Source organism: Nothoprocta perdicaria, unplaced genomic scaffold (assembly GCF_003342845.1).
Source record: "Nothoprocta perdicaria isolate Ctin4 unplaced genomic scaffold, notPer1 scaffold_124, whole genome shotgun sequence".
Taxonomy (NCBI): Eukaryota; Metazoa; Chordata; class Aves; order Tinamiformes; family Tinamidae; genus Nothoprocta; species Nothoprocta perdicaria.
This window is the reverse complement of record NW_020454361.1, coordinates 117,419-135,748: the sequence shown is the minus strand read 5'-3', so window position 1 is coordinate 135,748 and position 18,330 is coordinate 117,419. Positions and strand designations below refer to the sequence as shown.

Sequence of the window (18,330 nt, the reverse complement as noted above, 5' to 3'; positions counted from 1 at the left end):
TGAGGTGACACTGGTACAGTGTTACAGGGGGCGTAACAGCCCCATAAGGTGTTGCCAGTACCATGTTACACATTGGCACGGCAAGGTGACGCCGGTACAGCATAATACAGGGGTACAGCTGGCTGGTGAGGTGACATTGGTACAGCGTAACACAGGGATACAATCGCCCAGCGAGGGGGTGCCRGTACAGCATTAGATTGGGCCACTGCGGCCTGGTGAGGTGTTGCTGGTACAGTGCTATGGGAGGCACAACAGCCCGGCAAGGTGACGCCACTACAGTGTTACGTATTGGCATGGCAAGGTGACACTTGGCACATGGCAAGGTACAGCATCACACGGGGTACAGCAGCCTGTGGAGGTGACACCAACACAGCGTTACAGCACTACAGGGCATCCTGGCAGGGTGACACACAGGGGTACAGCGTTACAGCGTGACAGAGCGGCCCAGCAGGGTGACGCCGGCACAGCGTTACACAGGAGTACAGCGTGACACAGCAGCCCAGCGGTGTAACACTGGTACAGCGCTACACAGGGGTACAGCAGTACAGTGTGACAGAGTGACCCGGCAATGTGACGCCAGTACAGCATTACACAGGGGTAGTGTGACACGGTGGTCCGGTGGGGTGACGCCGGTACAGCATTACACAGGGGTACAGTGTGACACAGCATTAACAGGGTGATGCCGGTACAGCGTTACACAAGGGTACAGTGTGACACGGCGGTCCAGTGGGGTGACGCCAGTACAGCGTTACACAAGGGTACAGTGTGACACAGCATCAACAGGGTGACGCTGGTACAGTGTTACACAGGGGTAGTGTGACAGCGCGGCCCGGCAGGGTGACGCCGGTACAGTGTTACACAGGGGTACAGCACTACAGTGTGACACAGCCGCTCGGCGAGGCGACACCCGCACGGCAGCCCGGGCGCCGCAGGAACGTGGCCGGAGGCCGGGCAGGCCCAGGCGCCGCAGCCGCCAGCCCAGCAGGGCCGCAGCCGCCCTGGGCGCCATGCTGAGGTAAGAGGGAAGCTCACGGGGGTTTCCCCCCGGGCACCGCACGGCGCTGCGGCCCGGCGGGCACCAGGGGCCATTTTCTGTGCAGCGCCCTGGCCGTCGCCGGGCCCCCTCAGACAGGGGAGCCATCATGGCCGCCCTGGTGGGGGGGCGCCCAGTCTCCCCTCTCCTCCTGCTCGCGGCCACGTGGGGCAGCTCAGGCTGCGACCGCTCTGACCAATAGCGACCCGACGGCCAGGCGGCGGCCAATCGCCTCGCAGCTCCTGCGTCTCGTCCCGCCCCCTGCAACGAGTAAGCAGCGCCCCCTGGGCAGCGGGTGTCACATCTCTGCCTCCTCCCACCCGGGACTGTTGAGGGCGGGGCAGGGGGGGGACCCTGCGCGCCATTGGCTAGTCTGACTGAGCCCCGCCTCCTCGACCCCGCGGAGCCAATGGGAAGCTCGGCCAGGCATGGCTGCGGGGGCGGGGAGTCTATAAAGGGCCCGCGCGGCTGGCGGGAAGGGGTAAGATGGCGGTGTAGGCGCGAGCCGGTGTGTCCTGCGCTCTGCCCTCGCCTCAGGCGCCCGTGTGTCACCTTCCGGCGGAGGCGGCTGGATCCCGACTCGCAAGGCGGCCGCGGTGTGAGGCGGGAGGAGGAGGAGGACAAAGCCTCCGGTGCCGCCCTCGCCGTCATGCCTAACATCAAGATCTTCAGCGGCAGCTCGCACCAGGACCTGTCGCAGAAGATCGCCGACCGCCTCGGCCTGGAGCTGGGCAAGGTGGTGACCAAGAAGTTCAGCAACCAGGAGACGTGGTGAGGCAGCGCGGCGGCAAGGAGGGCGGGGGGGGGGCGGAGCCGCGCACTACAACTCCCAGCAGGCAGCGCGGCGTCACCGCGCCGATTAACCCGCGCGCGCTGCGCGGGGGCTGCTGGGAGTTGTAGTGCGGGCGGGGGGAGGAGCGCCGCCGGAGCGGGGCCTCCTTTCCCGCCGCGTCGCGAGGAGCCCCGGGGGCGGGGGCGGCGGCTGCGGCGGGGGAGCCCCGGAGGGGGAGGCGGCCGCCATGTGCGGGGCCCTCCCGCCGCTCCCCTCCCTCTAGCGGCGCGGCCTCGCGGCGCCGCCCGTGCCATATGGGCCCCTCCGGCGGCGCCCCGCGGGCATTCCCGGTTCTGCTGCATGTGAGGGGGAAAAACCCGGGCTGGGTAGGCAGGAGCCCGGAGGGAAGCGGCTGGATCAGCAGAATCCCCGGGCAGGCCCATTGTGTGTCCTGTGGGTGCGAGGCTGGGATGCAGCCCCTGTGGGACCCCATGGCCCTCGTCACATCGCTGTCCGCGAGCTCGGGGGCCTGAGGCCTCCCCAGTGCCCGGGAAGAGGCTGCTGCCTTCCAGCTGCACCGGGATTTGGAGCTGATCCTAACGTGATGCACGGAACATGGCCCAGGGCCCCTAACCTCAAATGATCCTGCTCTTCTGGAAACAGCTCTTTTCCATTAAAATCTAGGCTAGAAACAGGTAGAACACCCCAGAGGCTTCCATTGCATGGGAATACATTGTAATCCAAAGCTCCAGAGTTACCTCCAAGACATGTAGAGGAAACCAGTCCAAAGACTGCTTATGTCTTAGTTGCTGCCGTTGCGCTGCGCTCGTTACTAATTGTCGATTGCTTTTACCTGATGAATTGGTTTGTCAGGGTCTTAATGTCCCCAGATAGTGCAGCTCTTTAAGGTCGGATGCCTCCTGTGTACCCCAGTAAACTGAGGGCCAATCCTTGCCTGAAAAAGCAAGATTGTTGRAAGTTGGTGGATAGAAGAGCTGGCTGATGTTTTGTGTAATAATACCAGAGAGCCTTCTGACTGTTAGCAGCTCCARTTGGTGACCATTGCATGCTGACATGCGCTAGGTCTGGCTCTTTCCTAGTGAAAAGTCCCTATGTTGGTCCCAGTTCTGATCGAGGGATTGGTTTGTGCTGTAAGTCCAGGTATAAGATAGCAAAAAGCCTGAATCAGCAGCTTGAGCAGCAAGACTGTAAATGCGTAGAGGTCATCAAAAACATGTTGAGGAAGGGAAGTAAGATCAGAGAATGAACTCTTAATATCAAAAATCCMCCCCAGGACTCTAAAAATGGAGCCTTTAGGGTGATGTCCCATGCTCAGAAGTGACTCAGAGACCTGGCAGCAGYCGGAGTGGATGGACATCTCCAGGGCAAGAGGAAGGAATCTGCAGGGGAACATGGTGCTCTGGTTATTTCGAAATCTGGCGTGCTCCTCCAGCCTGCAGTGCTGGAAGCAGGAGCAGTTAATTTGCTCCTACAAGAGGCCTTTTGCAGCGCTCGCCTGTGTGCAAGCCCGGAGCGGCGCCTGCCGCTCGCTCCCCGGCGCCGCGTTGGGTGCAGGTGCCTCGGCACAAGCTCCAAAGCTTCCTGGCCATTTGCCGCTGGCAAACAGGACCTTTGGCTTGTATTCAGGCTCTTCATCAGCAGGGATTAGTGTGCATTACATCCAGGAGGAAATTAACCCCCGAAGCCTTTCCAAAGTGAAATGCTGGAGGGCTTCTCTGTCCAAGCCACTGAATAGCTGTTGTGGTTCTAAATCTAATAATCTGCTGCAGTGGAGCTTCTGTTGGAAGTTTGGCTCAGCTTTCTCTGCTGACTGGCCGTAGCGCCTGCCTCCTTTAGACACTGCTGCTGTTAACTGAGAGGGGCACAAATCTGTGGTCCGGGGCAAACAAGGGCCCTTGTGGGGTGTGTGCACGCACGGGTTGTGCTGATATGGAAAGTACAGGCCGAGTGCTTTTAGTCCTACTGACTGACCCATTAAATGTCATCAGTGAGCACTGCAAAATAGTCACTGCGCAAATAGGCTGCAGCCTCCCTGCTCAGCACCCGCGATTCCCTTGTCACCCCCAGCCCCTTGGGACTGCAGTGCCGTGAGTGGCAGCCACATTCGCTCAGCACACACGTGTGCAATGCAGGGCTCTAATTAATTTGTATTGGGATACATCTCTTTTTTTTTTCCCCTCTCCAATCTGTTCCCAGTGTGGAAATAGGGGAGAGCGTGCGYGGGGAGGATGTCTACATCGTGCAGAGCGGCTGTGGCGAGATCAACGACAACCTGATGGAGCTGCTCATCATGATAAACGCCTGTAAGATTGCCTCGGCCAGCAGAGTCACCGCAGTCATCCCCTGCTTCCCCTATGCTCGCCAGGACAAGAAGGACAAGGTAAGGCTGTTGGGAAGGGCTTCTGGGAAGATGCATGCTTGAAAGCACTGGCTGGGGTTTAGATGGTGCTGAATATGTAAAAAAGGAGATGACAGGCTTATTTTAACTTCTTAAACCTTGGGACATTGGACTATAAAGTCATCTTTTCATAAAAATCCAGTTCTTGAAAATACACCAAGCTGTAATCAKCATTGATTAGATGCAATGTTAATGAGCACCCCTTTTAGCAACTGCCTGTGATTCATTGCTTGGAAGCAGAAGGCTGGCATCTTGATGAGGGAGTTGAACTTGTCTTAAATACTCTTATTTTCTTTTATTTTTTCTCTTGTTCTAGAGTCGAGCCCCAATCTCTGCCAAGCTGGTGGCAAACATGCTGTCTGTGGCTGGTGCAGATCACATAATCACCATGGACCTGCATGCCTCTCAGATTCAGGTAGGAGCCCARTTCAGGAGAGTGAGTATTTATTTACCCTTGAGTATTTATTTACCTGCTCACCTCTGAGCCTGCTCACTGCCTGGCATGTTTTCCAGGGATCTGCTTTTTATTGGAGCAGCAGCAGTCAGGACTTGGGAGCAGAGGACTGGAAGGGACTTGTAGGGTCATCAGCAAAGGATTGGGGGATGGATAATGGTTTCAGCTGTAACTGATGGGAGCAGCAAGCTGTTAAACTGCTAATCTTGTCTAGGTCCATCTTGAGTGAGCTCCCGGATCAGGAAACCAACTCAGCACAACCTGGAGGGGTGGCAGAGGTGGGGATATCTGGTGTATTACTGTAGGCATTTATCTAGGGTAGTTGCCTATCTACTGTCTGAGTGAAGGAGATGGACTCACTGGCATTTTACAAGTTGAAAATGCAGCCATTCCCACTTCGGTATAATTTGTACAGAAATACTGTCTTAGATGGAAAACCCCTGGGGACACAGCAGAGAAGACTTGCAGGAAGCTCCTGAAATAGAGAAGCAGAGCCCAAGGGATGCTGCTCTTCCTTAAGATGCTTTTGAAGCTGTGTGTGCTGTAGGGTTGAGCTTTTAGCAGCAGCACAGGTGAGATTTCAGTTGAATAATTGGTTTTGTGTAGAGCCTCTCCAGTATCTGGTTGGTTTCAGCCAGCTGCTTATACATGCTGGGTTACATGAGCCCAGAAAGAATAATGCGAGGGGAGAGCAGTGTTCCACCTATAGCTTGAATGTAAGGCAAGACTGGCTTTTACCAACAACTGCTCTGGACCAGCCTTCGTATTCCTTATTGCCTGTCCAGGGTTAAATTCTGGCTTTTAGTGACCTTTGAGGTTTACCTGCAGGATCCTGCTGTGTCAGAGGAAAGCTGGAACCAGCTGCTGCATTAGTTGAAAAGCAAATATTGCTGAAGCCTTTTTCGTAGGTTTCCAGCTTCCTGTAGGTGCAAACAGTGTAGGTAATAAGCATTAGAGATCAGATTGACTCTGTAAACAAGCGGCTAGCTGCCCTGGAACCAAGTGCAATGGATATTTTCTGCACCTGTTAGGACAGAGCTAGTTCTGTGTTGTGAGGGTGCCAGATAWAAATGTGTTATTTAAGTTGCAACGCTGGTTTTGGCTCAGATTTTTTTTTATATTGCTATTCTGTGTACCCTCAAGATTACTGCTGTAATAAGGAGGGAGAAAGAAGGAAAACTGTGAATGCTGGAGGAAGGCAGTGGCTTCATGTCTGACTTAYCAGGAAGGTTTCTTTCAGTTTCTTGGAATGTGACCTTCAGCTACGTCCATCTCCTAATGTCTGCCTCCTTGCAGGGCTTTTTTGATATCCCTGTTGATAACTTGTATGCTGAGCCTGCTGTACTGAAGTGGATCAAGGAGAATATTCCTGAGTGGAAGAACTGTACCATTGTTTCACCAGATGCTGGTGGAGCTAAGAGGTAAGTTGTCAGGCAACAGGTGGAGATGGATCTTCATCTGCTTTGGTTGTTAACATGGTATAAATGTAGTTGTGATGCCACTATTAAGGTGCATATTCCTGCTCTGCCAGCTTTCTGCCAAGCAGTTAATGGCAGATAGATGAGAATTGTCAAATGTTCTTTTTGGAGAAAGTGTAGAATATTTCTGGAGCTTAAATGGCTTCTGGAATCATTCTACAACTTCTACAACTGCATAGGTGGAATGGAGCAATGTCCACGTCCTTTTCACTAAAGCTATTTTTGGAGAAGCAGAATTATCAGGTTGGTGAGAAGGGGTATCATGTGGTTTGTAACCTTTGCAAAAACAAGGTTAGCCCTGCTGGTTCATGATCACTTTTTATYCAAGCTGTTTGTTATATTAAACAGACTAACAAGGCTTTTTATTGCTTTTACTACTCCTGCTTGAAATGTCATGCTGTAACTTAAGCCCACTGCGAGTTGCTCTTCTCTGTGAGCGAGGAAGTTGGATGGTTCCTTTCTTAGTAGCAACATGTGTAAGCACCTTTCTGTCACACAGGAAATACACTCCTGTCTTTCTGCAGATAAACACACCAGCTTGTGGGCAATTCAGAGGGCTTCCAGGTGTCGCCAGGCAGATCTAGGCTTGCTCTGGAGGGCTCTGTAGTGGCTACAAATGATAAGCTAAGGGAAACAGATGTATTTTGCAAGGCAAGAGACTGGCATGAAAGTGTTGGTGTGTGCTGCATTTCCTTGCAGTTCTTTTCTTAGCCTGCAACTTATGGTGGCTGTAAGGAACAAATTTCCAGCTGGCAGTTTCTCCTGGAAACCACTCRTCTTTCACATAGAGTTCAAAATCTAAAAGTAGCAATGAAATGAGGAAATACACTTGAAGTCACCGAGGCAGCACATTCCCTTATGTGGTCTGGGTGATGTGCCCGTGCAGAACCACAGGTGACTTGGGCTGCAGAACTACAGAACTGTGTTGGTTCCATTCATAACTGAATGGCAGAAAACTAAAGGAAAGTGCTAGAATGTTCCATGCAGCAATAGTGGAGTGGCTTTTCCAGTAAGCAGCTGCATAATGGGGAAGAACTGTATCATTGCTTTGGATTTAGGAGTATACAGTTCATTGCTCCTTTTCGTTTGATCTTTAATCTTGCTCCTCTTGGTAGTTTGAGGATGAAAAATCCAGGGAGTCCAGGGTGGTGGTACCGTTCATGCTGCCAGACTAACTCCTCAATGTCACAGTGTAGCTTAACCTTTCCCTTGTCTCGTTACAAAGATGACAACTTTCCAAGCATTGTGATCACCTGAGGTTTGCTGAGCTTGCTAGGTAAGGTTTGTTTTGAGCTTTAAATRCAAATTAATTTCCACCAGTCAGGATGAAAGGTGCATCTTAATCTAAGAGCAGTCATCAAGAGTAGATTGGAGATTTCTTATTAACTGTTTGAAAGGAAATTACACAAAGGTGGCAAAGAGTATTCTGTGAATTGCTTGGGAGCAGTTAGCGGAAGCAGTGACAGCTTCTCTTGTTGCAGTCTGTTTGTGCTTATGGTTTTGGAAAAGGTTGTTCTTCTAAAGTTGCTCTGTGGAGTTAAGTGTGGTTTGGAAACTGTTCTCTCTTCAGAGTGACCTCCATTGCAGATCGGTTGAACGTAGACTTTGCCCTCATTCACAAGGAGCGCAAGAAGGCCAACGAGGTGGATCGCATGGTGCTGGTGGGTGAYGTGAAGGACAGAGTGGCCATTCTCGTGGATGACATGGCAGACACGTGTGGTACCATCTGCCACGCAGCAGACAAGTGAGTACACTCACCCTTTCCTAAATGAGACCGACCATTAGCAAACGTGATGTACTGAATTAATTGAAAATTCACATGCAAATATTCAAATAACCTRCAGCTTCCTGATTTTTCTGTTTCATACCCCACCAAACAGACCTATTTAGACTTCTTTCTAGTAGAAATAACTAGAATAACATACTTTTTCTCCTTTGAAAAGCTTGTGTTGAAAGCGTGTTTTGGATATTATATATTTGATGGGCGACCTTAGTGATGCTTGATTCTTCACTTAGTGATAGGTAATAGTGAGATTGAGCTGTGCTTTCCACCAGTCCATCACTGGCTTAACCCTGGGTAATGTTAAATGTGGTCTGGTCCAGCCTAACATAACGTTGTGGATCTGAATTTCTATAAGAAGCTTTTCAAGGCAGCCTTCTACCCCAGAGAAGCCAGCATATACAACTCGGGGCGTCAAATACCTGCCACCTCAGGCTGGCGAAGGCACTGAAAGTGGGTTTGTACGATCCAGTCCGAATGCCCAAGGACTAAGAACAATGTTCTTTGAGTCTGTAGCTTGGATTGTATGGTGCTGTTTCCTTCCCTGAAATCAGAGATCATCAGAGGTAGTTTGCACCTTCAGCATGTGGTGTTTTCTCCTTTCCCATTTACCCCTTGTCACCTAAATACTTACTAAGGGTGTTTCTCATCTGTGTCCCTTTTCTCCCCCTCAGGCTTGTGTCAGCTGGAGCCACCAAAGTTTATGCCATCTTAACTCATGGGATCTTTTCCGGGCCAGCAATTTCTCGAATCAACAATGCCTGTTTTGAAGCAGTTGTTGTCACAAACACAATACCCCAGGAGGACAAGATGAAGCATTGCCCTAAAATCCAGGTGAGCCTCTGTTTTCCCGTCTCTCAGCTCCCAGGACTTGTCTCTCYCCCTGTTGCCGAGAATCTGTAAGCCAAGTGCTTAATATGGAGTTGCTAGACACAATTTCACTGATACTGGATTCAGCAGCAGTGCTGACAAGAAGCTCCCTTGTTCCTGTTGCAGGGGATAACAGTTTTACTGGTAAAATGGAACTCCTAATGCAGTGCTATGCCCCCACAGTAGATCGTCTTCCTGCAAAACCCAAAGGCCAGGAAAAGCTGTCTGGAAGGATTTCTACTTTCTGTTCTAGAAATCTGGCTCTTGCCATTCCCGTTCCTCTTGGAAGATCGGAGATGCTGCTGAATCCATAACAGCAGATGCCAAGGAAAAATATTTGAAAGGCTACAACTACTTTAAACACTGGGTTGTCTTGTTCTTTCTCCCAGGCCTGTGTTTAACCCTTTACCTGGAATTCTTTATCCACATGACCCTTCTGAAGACCTTTTGTGAGACAAAACAGGCCTGGTTTGAGAAAAGCAAATGCTGAATGTCTGGTCATAATGCCCATGAAAATAACCTGGAAGGGCAGCATAGTTTCTTTACGTGTCCTGCTGGTTTGAGCAGGTGGCACAGCTCCATAATGCAGTGTTCGGACGCTTGCCAGCACTTTATAAAAAGCTGCTCTCTAAATCAAAGCTGAAAACTGGCCTTTTGACCCTCATTCTTTGTGGTGGTTTTCCATTTGGGGAAATTGGTCAGGCATTTTGTTTCCCATGCTGAGGCTAATTTTCCTAGAGGAAAAAAAATGCCTGTAGAGCTTGAAAAATCTTTAAGTTCTGCCTAATTCTTGTAACAGATGTGGAAATTGTAGCTTTGCCTGGGAGTGCAGTCATAGCAGCTCGCTGAGAAGCTTCAGGTGTTGTGAGTGCAGCAGGTCACCCAGGTTCTGGGGATAAGGAAGCTCAGCTCCTTGAAACCACGCTGGGTTTTAGGCTGGTTTTGGAGGTAAAACATGAGCTGATTACAAAAGGATGCAGGGTTGCATTTCGCAGCTTCTGGATAGTAACTCAGCACATGTAAGGGATGTCAGCTTGCACCTTCTGCAACCTCTGTGCTGCACTTAGCACAGGAAAAGAGTTAAAATGGTAACTGGGACACAAATAGTTGTAGCCAGGGACTGCAGTGAGGTGCTTTAGGCTTTAGTATCTCATGTTCTGTTTTGGGAAATCCAGAGATGAAGGATTTATGAGTCCGGTGCTCTGTTTTTACCTTCCTTAAGGCTTTTTCTTTCTTGGGAGACAAACTACACAGAAGGAAAGAAATGTTAAACAGGAATTTCACTTAATTCACAAAGAGTGAACATGCAGGTTTTTGTCCTGAGACTGCATTAAATATAAATGCTTCAGCTGCTGGGATTCAAAGGTTAAGAGTTTTAATGGGACTTCATATTTTTCTTCTAGTCAACTGGATTACACCACCAGGTGGAGCCAGCCCATTAAGTGCAAACTAAAGCACAATAACTTAATGCTGGTGGCAGTGAATGAAGTCTCATGAATTAAGGCAAGCAGTCTGATCTTGATGTAGGCTTCTTGACTTCTGTGTAACCCGGACAGAGCAAACAAGGTAGTTTTAGTGAAGAATGTACAGTCTTTAGGGAGTGTCAGGAAAGCAGGGTAAGAGTAGGTTGTGATCCTGACAGAGATCAGCAGTGAAATATTTCTTGCAGTGCTGTGCACAGAACTAAATATCAGCAGAAGGGYGTGGAATGATCTTTCTGACCCAGAACTCATGTTTCTGCCTCTAGGATCTTGCAAATTTAGGGTGCTGGGTTTGCTCCTTGAAGTCCCTCCACCGCTTGCCAGCTGTTTTTCCAGGGTTGATACTTTGTCTTGGTGATTCTGATATGTCTTATCTTTCCTCCTCCAGGTGATTGACATCTCAATGATCCTTGCAGAGGCCATCAGGAGGACTCATAATGGGGAATCTGTCTCCTACCTATTCAGCCATGTCCCTTTATAACATCAGATGCCAGCTGCTGCTTGTATGGCTTTTTTTTTTTAAACCAAAAGTTGTTCGGCTTGTTATAAAGTTCAGTAGAAGACTCTGCTTGTTCCAGTGCAGTTCTCCACAGCTGCTCCTGCATAAGTCAGGCTCCCTGACTCTGAGCCCAGCACGGGGAGGTTGGGGGGAGSCTCCTCTCTCTAACACTCCAACCCCACCAGCAGCCTCGTGCSTTGGGGCCCGTCAGGAGCGTTGACTCAACCCTGCAGATCTGTGGAGAGCAGGACTGACCCACGGCCAATTGCCACAACTATTTTTGGAGGRGGGTGGGGGGTAGGGAGAGGGTTTGTGGGCAGGGTTAGATGGCCTGGCATGTGTACCCCCAATTGCTTGGGAAGTAGAGCTCCCTAGGACACGTTGGTCTGGATCTACTGCAAGAGCCCGAGAGACTGCTGACGGTGTCACCACTCTAGGCTTGACAGGAGCCCTCCCAGAGGGACGGGCAGCCCTGCATCTTGGCCAAGCTTAGCCCTAGGGGACACCTCCGGATGGGAGGTGGCTCTGCAACAGCTCCCTCCCGTGAAAGGAGGGCAGTGTGGCTTGCAAACTTAATCTGAATTATTGAAGAAACGCTATGCCCCTTGACATGCTACACAGCAAAAGTAAGGTGAGAGCGTGTAGCCTGTTCAGAACTGCTTTGCTGTGCTACCTTGGTGGGGAAAGGTGCGTCCTGGACAAGCACTCTGCTTCCTGGCGTGTGCGTAGAGGGCTCTAGTTCCTAGCAGAAGCTGAACCAAACGCCTTGTCTTTGCAGTTGCTGTTAGCCTTGCTAGAGACTAGAGAACTGCTGTCATGTGCTGTAGCTGCACCTTGATTTGCTGTGCTAAAGTACCTTGATCCTGTTTTTTACCAGTACATTAGTAAATGAAGCCCCTGGCCCTCAGTAGTACGGTTGTTGTATCCARCAAGTGCCTGCTCCATAGATGGATTGGGGGTGACCCCGTGTGCAACAGCTCTGTGTCCAACTGTCCTTGCTTCAGAAGGCTGTTTGCAATCCTGTTATTCCACCAGCTCCAACACATTCTCGTTGCTTGTCCTGCCTTGCCTTGAACGTGTTGCTCATTCCAATGACAACTTTGCAAGGGAGCTTGAAAATTCCTGGAGGGTCAGAGGTTGCAGGACTGCACAGCCTGAGGAAGCCTCTGCAGTGGATCTGGGGCAGCAAATAAGAGCTTGTGGCAAGAGGTTGAGCAGGCTTTTGTGATACCCAGTACTGGGAAAGCGTAGATCTAACTCCAACCTGACAGGCAGCAAGGTGCCTGGAAGAGAAATACCAAAACTAGAGCTGGCTGAGGCTCCTGGATATGAAATAAGTATCATCCAAAACTTGAATGCTTGATAACTGTACCAGACAATCTCAAGGTAAAACTGTTAAGCCTCTCCTGGACTCTTTTGGGGGTTATAGACCAAGCTGCTTTATGCAGTCTGGTTTCTACAAGCACTCCTCTTTGGTTTGTTTTTGATACAAGGGAAGGGAAAGAGGGTAGAGAAGGAACTCGAAACTGCATGTGAGGGTAGTCAGCACAGCTTGGAGAAGCAGGGGGCTGCGGAGGGTCTGGAAGTGAGAACCTTGGGGCGAGAGCTGGGGAAGTGCTGCCTTAGTTGTGCCTTTCAACGGAGACTTCTCCCCTCTCCCTTCCCGAAACTCCTGTCCCGTGGCAACTCCAACACTTCTATTTTACAGTGTAGAGTTTTCTTTTGTATAAGACTTGGTGTTTGTCTGGAACGTGTGTGTGTGTGTGCGCGTGTGTGTCTGTGCTTCTTTGCTTTGCATCCTGCACTGAGCTCTCCTGGGAGCCCCATTCCTGCCTGCTCCGGGGGAGCCCCTGCTGCTGCACTGCCCATGCCCCGAGAGCCAGGACAGCAGCAGCAGCGTGAGGATTTTCAGCAGCCTTTGTGTTAAACTTAAGACCTTGATGAAGGAATTAAACTTTTATTTAAAAACCACGGCTTCTGTTCATAAATGCTTCCAAAAGTCTACCAAGCATCCTCTAAGCTGGGCCCCTTATAAGGTAGGTCAGAGAGTGATGTGGTTTGGAGGGAGCCTTGGGAGGGTCTAATTCTAAAGCAGATAGTTTGACTTGGTGGTTTAACTTTGCAGTGTTGCCTTTGCATGGAAGAAAATGCCTAGGGACACGCTCTGTTCCTAGGGGCTTTTGTCTGTGATTTCCTGGGCTTAATTCTCTTAGGAGTGGTAGTGCAATTATTCTTGTAATGTCTGAGCTGATCTCTTCAAATAATGTCTGGATAGCAGAAAACACTAATAGTTCAGCAGATTTGAATGAATTATTATCAAGAGTCTTGTACAGGACTAATGATTTGAAGCAGCAGGTCCGTGTCCTGAGAAGTGCTTGTTTCAACTAAACTGATGTCTCTCTGCATGGCTCGTGTTGCTTTTGCATTGCAGTGAGGTGTTTAGACCCCAGATAGAAATRGGGTTACGGGGATGAGGTGGCCTCTTAAGTCTTTTGCCTTATAGTTGGTTCTAGCTTAAGTTCAGCTCCTGTTTGGGGAAAACAGGACCATGGGCTCAGTGGGGACYGTGCAATCTTTAGAATTGTGCCATAAATGCCTCAATTCTGCATCTTTTTCTCTCCAGCAGCTGGAAAGAACTGGGAGGGGGCAGCTTGGTCCTTCTTGGTCATTCCTTAGGGTGAAGCTGCTTGGCAGAGGCTGATGCAGAGGGTGGGAGGGTGTTTCTAGGAGGTGAAGCTGCCCTGCGCCCATGGCCCCTTTCAGAGAGCTGCACTGCTGCTTTCTCTCTAGTTTATCAGTTAAATTCAAACATCTTTATTCCTTCCAGTTCGTTCTTCCAACACCTTTGTGGGGAAAATTGCAACCAGCTGACCACACGTGGATGTTGAAAGGGGATGGTTCATGCAGCTGGGTAGCGTGCAGAGCAGTGCTCCGGGTTCTGGCTGCAGCAGCCCTCCTCGGGCTCGGCACCGCTTCAGCAGCGCCTAAACCCCGCATTGCAAAGGGGCTCCGTGCAATTGCTGCCCCGGCTGCAGTTTGGGCCTGCAGCTCAGCTGCGCTCCCGGCAGCTCCCGTGGGAGCCCCGTGAGCCGCGGGGCTGTTTGTGCCCTCTGGCCTTGCAGGTGGCAGGAGCTGCCGCCGTGTTTGGCAGCGCTGGAGCAGATAGGGCTCCCGCTCGCACAGCCAGGCGTGCGGGTGTGCGAGGGGGCGTGGGGAGGAGGCTGTGTGTGTGTCTGTGTGTGTGTGTCTGTGTGTGTGTCTGTGTGTGTGTGTCTGTGTGTGTGTGTCTGTGTGTGTGCAGGCTGAGGGTGCACATGCGCAGGGGTGTGCGCGTGCTGGGTGTATGCATGGGCTGTGCGTGTGTCTGTGTGTGCATAGCGGGTGTGCCGCTGTGTGTGCGCACAGGGAGGGGCGGCTGTGCACGCTGTGCCTGTAGGGCGCAGGCACCGTGGTGGTGCACACCCGTGTCTATCACACACACACACACACACACGGTTGTGCACAGCCGCACCTCCAACACACACACGCACACGGCTGTGCACACCCGCACCAGCGCGCCCGCACACACGCACTCACACCCGCGCGCGCCCCCCCGCCGCCTGTCGCCGCGGAGCATGTTGGGAGCGGTAGTTCCCCGAAGGTCTACGCCGGCGCTTTGGGCGGATGTTAGAACTACAACTCCCAGCAGGCGCCGCGCGCAGCCAATGGGAGCTCGCGGGCTGGGCGGTGGCCGGGCTATAAAAGGCGCCGCCCCACGCGGCGCGCGCCAGACTCACCTGGGCGAGCGGCGCGAGCGGAGCGGGACGCGGCGGCAGCGAGGTGCGGCCCCGGGGCTCCCCCGTCCCGTAACCCGGCGGGATGGAGCGGCCCGGGGGCTGCTCGGGGCGGGGAGGGGCTGTCCCGCTTGCACGCGGCGTGGGGAGCCCCGGGGTTGGGAGGCGGGGGGGTCCGCGGTGCGCACGGAGGGGCGCGGTGTTGGTGCAAGGCGGTGCGCACGGAGCGCGGGGCGATGCACGCACGAGTGCATGCGGCATGCAGCCCCCCGCCGTGCATGCATGCACCGGGGGGCTCCCGGGAGTGCCCGCCCCGCCCTGCGCTATTGTCCGCGGCGGGGGAGTGGGGTGGGGGGCGCCTTTGTCTGCGCCGCCGCCGCGGCCCCCCCTCAGCCCCCGTCCCCCGTTTTTCCCCAGGCAAGATGTGCGACAAGCCGGACCTCTCGGAGGTGGAGAAATTCGACAAGAAGAAGCTGAAGAAAACCAACACGGAGGAGAAGAACACGCTGCCCTCCAAGGAGAGTGAGTGCCGCCTTCCCCGTCCTCGCGGCTCGGGGACCGCGGAGCCGGCATGTCCCCATCGCAGCCCCCGGCAGGCAGGAGCAGGGCACGGAGTAGCCAGGGTGCTGGCGAGCCCAGCCAGAGCATCCCCTTCCCCTGGGAAACAGCCACGTGAGACTGAGGAATCCAGCCCAGAGCGGCGTTTGGAGCCRGGTTTAGTGTGGAGAGGCAGGGCTGGGGTCCGCAGAGACCCCCTTTGCTCAGGAGGGCTCTGCCACCCCCTGGGGCACTAGGGACCCCTCTGTGTGCAGAGCAGCTGCCCCAAACCTCTGCTGGGGCTTGGCCCCTGTGAGGAGAGTGGGAGGTGGATGCCCATCCCGCTGTCACCCACCTCTCTGTCCCTCATTGCCCACTTCTGGGTTATCTACAAACTGGGGCCAAATTAAACTGGGTGCTGAAGCCTGGTGTTGCTCTGCAGCCTTCTCCCATGGGTTTTTGTCTGCAAAATGTAACCCAAAGACTAATGGAGCTGTCCCCTCTCTTTCAGCTATCGAGCAGGAGAAGCAGTGTGTGAAGTCTTCCTAGAGCAAGATGGCCTGGCAGGAAGAGGCACCACTTTTTTGGGGGGGGGCTTTGAATTAAATCATCTGTTTTTTTAAATTTACATCATGTACGTGTATAGAAAACGGCTGCATYTAACCCACTGTCCCACCGTGCTGGCCGCTTCGGCAGGCGAAGGGCAACAAAACGCGGTCCCCTCCGGATCCATCGATGGCCTGACCCGAGCCAGCCCCGTCCTTGCTGCCCAGAGGTCCCCGATTTCGGCACTGATTTCACTCGAGTGCCGTGGGGAGCTGAGCGTGGGCTGTGGAGCTCCAAGGGATGGACCCCCCCCGGCATGGGGGAGTGGGGATCCTTTCTGATCTGGCCTGTGGCCTGGGTCTGTCTCGCATCACTCTTCACTCATGGTGTCCTGTAGCCTCACTCACGAGTTTTGTCTTCCTTGGGGGAAAAATGAGAAGTTTATTATAAAATAATAATAAAAAAAAATCTAATGACATCAGGAAGGCTTGTGGTTTATTGCTGGGGGAGGTGTGGGCTGGCAGCCKGGCTTGCCCAGCCGGGTGGGAAGGTCCCTTGGAACTGTGGTGGTTCCCTGCTTGGTGGGACCCGGCTCTGGCTGAGCTGGGGGTGGCACTGGGGAGCTCCTGTGCTCAGGGTGGGAATGGTCTGGTTGGGATTTAAGTCTTGGGAGGAAGGAGGTGGCCCTGGGGATGCCCATCGTGGCACTGGGTGCAGCCTGCAGGAGAGGCCACCACTACCCTGTGCTTGGCGGTCCAGTTGCTGCAGGGTCCTTGATGTCCCTCCTTCCAGGAGCAGAGCGGTGTCTGTTTCTAACACCTCGTGTGTGGACCAGATGTGTCCGGATGCATCTGGATACTGGATGTGCCTGGAGCTTGGCTGCCAACCAGCTCCTGCTGRTGTTCCCGGTACAACCATCTCTTCTCCCACAGCCACCCTCCGCCCTTGGCTTTTCCAGACCTGCAGGGCTCTGTTTATCACCTTGATCCTTTGGAATCTCCTTTGTGGGAGAGCTGGGCCATCAGCACCGTGCAGAGGTGCCGATGACGCTGCCTGGACCCAGTGCACCAGAGCACCCTGCGCCCATGGGTGTCAGCACCGCATGCAGGTATCCACGCCTGTCCCAGCCGTTCCTGCCACGTCGACACTGGAAAAATTCAGGGACGCAGGGAGGAATTCCTAGCTTCTCCAGGTGCCGAGCAGGCAAACACACCCGCGGAGCAGGCTTATCACCTGAGCCAGGGCGATAAGGGAAAGACGCTGCCACCGGCCTTCCCAGTGTGGCAAACTGGGAACGCTCTGGGGATCTTGGAGGATCTTCAGGGAAAAGTGGCAGTGGGAAACGCCAGCAGGGAGGCCCCAGGATGCATGGGCTCCGGCAGCCCCAGCGCCTTCCCCGGGATGCGGGAGTGACGGCTATTCCCAACGGGATGCCCGGGAGGCCGGATAACCCGGAGCTCGCGCGTGCGGCGTGTGCAAGAAGGGCTTAGTCTGGGCGATGCCGGGATCAGCCCGTGTCGGATTCCCTCCCGTTGCTCCCTCCCCACATCTCCTGGCGGCCTCTTTGCAGCTCGCAGCCCGTTCCAAAAACACTCCGGAGCCGCTCGCCACATGCCAGAGATTCCTTAGGGATGGGGAAACCCGCTGGAAATCCCACAGCAAATTCCCATGCCGAGGTGTGAGCAGCAGGTGCCCGCGCCGGCGGAGCCGGCACTTGCGCYGGGCCGGGAGCAGCTGCCATCCAAGGGGGACCGGGTATTTTTGGGAGCAGCTGCCTGACACAGGGGACATTGTCCCTGGCCCGCGGCTGCCCCAGGACTTGGTAACCAGGGATTAGGGCATGAAAAGCGGTTTTGTTGCTTCGCTCCCAGCGCCGTTTCCCTCCTCCTGCAGCTGCGGCCCGGCGCCCGCCTGCTCCAGGGAAAAGCCCATGGGGCAAAGGGCTCCCAAGGCCTCTCCGGGCGCCTTTCCCGGAGTGAAAATCCCTGTTTGCACCCGCTGAGCCCAGAGGCGATTAGGGATGGGGAAGGAGCAGGGGCTGCCGGCGGCGCCGGGATGCAGCCTGCGCTTCCCGCTGCTCCTCCCCGGCGCCCGCGGCCCGGGCGGCTCGGCTGTTGTCCAGGTGTTTGACTAGGGTGTTGCCCGGGTGTTGTCCGGGTGTTGCTCAGTCTCTGGGTGATAACGGGCCCAGACAGGGCCAGGAGGGYGGCGCGGGCCCAGCGCGCCCGGGGCAGCTCGGCGGCTTTTTGCCCTCGCCCAAAAGCAGCTCATTTTGCTTTAAAAATAACAGATTTAAGCATGATAATAGAAAGAGGTGCACTCAGTGATTCACYCCCTGCTGAGGTGGCTTCCCACCTGGAAAAGTGGGAAAAATCCCTCATTGGGGCTCCTCACACGGAGAGGGCCACCGCAAGGGCAAGGAGGGCTGCCACGAGGGCAAGGAGGGCCACCATGAAGCGCGTCCACCACAAGAAGGGCCACCACAAGCGCCACCATGAGGAGGGCCACCACAGGGGCAAGGAGGGCCACCAAGGGGACCACGAGATTGAAGGCCATCAAGGGTGAGGACCACCAGGACAAGGCCACCATGAGCAGGGCCAGCACAAGAAGGGCCACCACAAGGGCCACCATGAGGAAGGCCACCACAAGGAGGGCCACCCCAAGGAGGGCCACCATGAGGGATAAGGA

At 53.8% G+C, this 18,330-nt stretch overlaps 2 protein-coding genes across 2 annotated transcripts; both read left to right on the top strand.

Annotated features, from left to right (window-relative positions):
* The first annotated feature begins 1,501 nt into the window (after positions 1-1,501).
* On the top strand, positions 1,502-12,526 carry LOC112960417 (ribose-phosphate pyrophosphokinase 1). The gene is made up of 7 exons (XM_026054660.1): positions 1,502-1,804; positions 4,023-4,206; positions 4,541-4,639; positions 5,975-6,099; positions 7,727-7,900; positions 8,611-8,770; positions 10,676-12,526. Exons 1-7 carry the CDS (start codon positions 1,683-1,685, stop codon positions 10,766-10,768), a joined length of 957 nt encoding a protein of 318 aa, XP_025910445.1. The 5' UTR covers positions 1,502-1,682; the 3' UTR covers positions 10,769-12,526.
* Positions 12,527-14,564: 2,038 nt separating this feature from the next.
* On the top strand, positions 14,565-16,048 carry TMSB15B (thymosin beta 15B). Its single transcript, XM_026054671.1, has 3 exons — positions 14,565-14,605; positions 14,977-15,081; positions 15,608-16,048. Exons 2-3 carry the CDS (start codon positions 14,982-14,984, stop codon positions 15,643-15,645), a joined length of 138 nt encoding a protein of 45 aa, XP_025910456.1. The 5' UTR covers positions 14,565-14,605; positions 14,977-14,981; the 3' UTR covers positions 15,646-16,048.
* The last annotated feature ends 2,282 nt before the right edge of the window (positions 16,049-18,330 follow it).

Bases quoted from the DNA above. Each gene is read 5' to 3' on its own strand.
- TMSB15B (XM_026054671.1), top strand. From the start codon at position 14,982: ATGTGCGACAAGCCGGACCTCTCGGAGGTGGAGAAATTCGACAAGAAG. The intron at 15,082-15,607 runs GTGAGTGCCGCC...CCTCTCTTTCAG, and splicing joins CACGCTGCCCTCCAAGGAGA to CTATCGAGCAGGAGAAGCAG.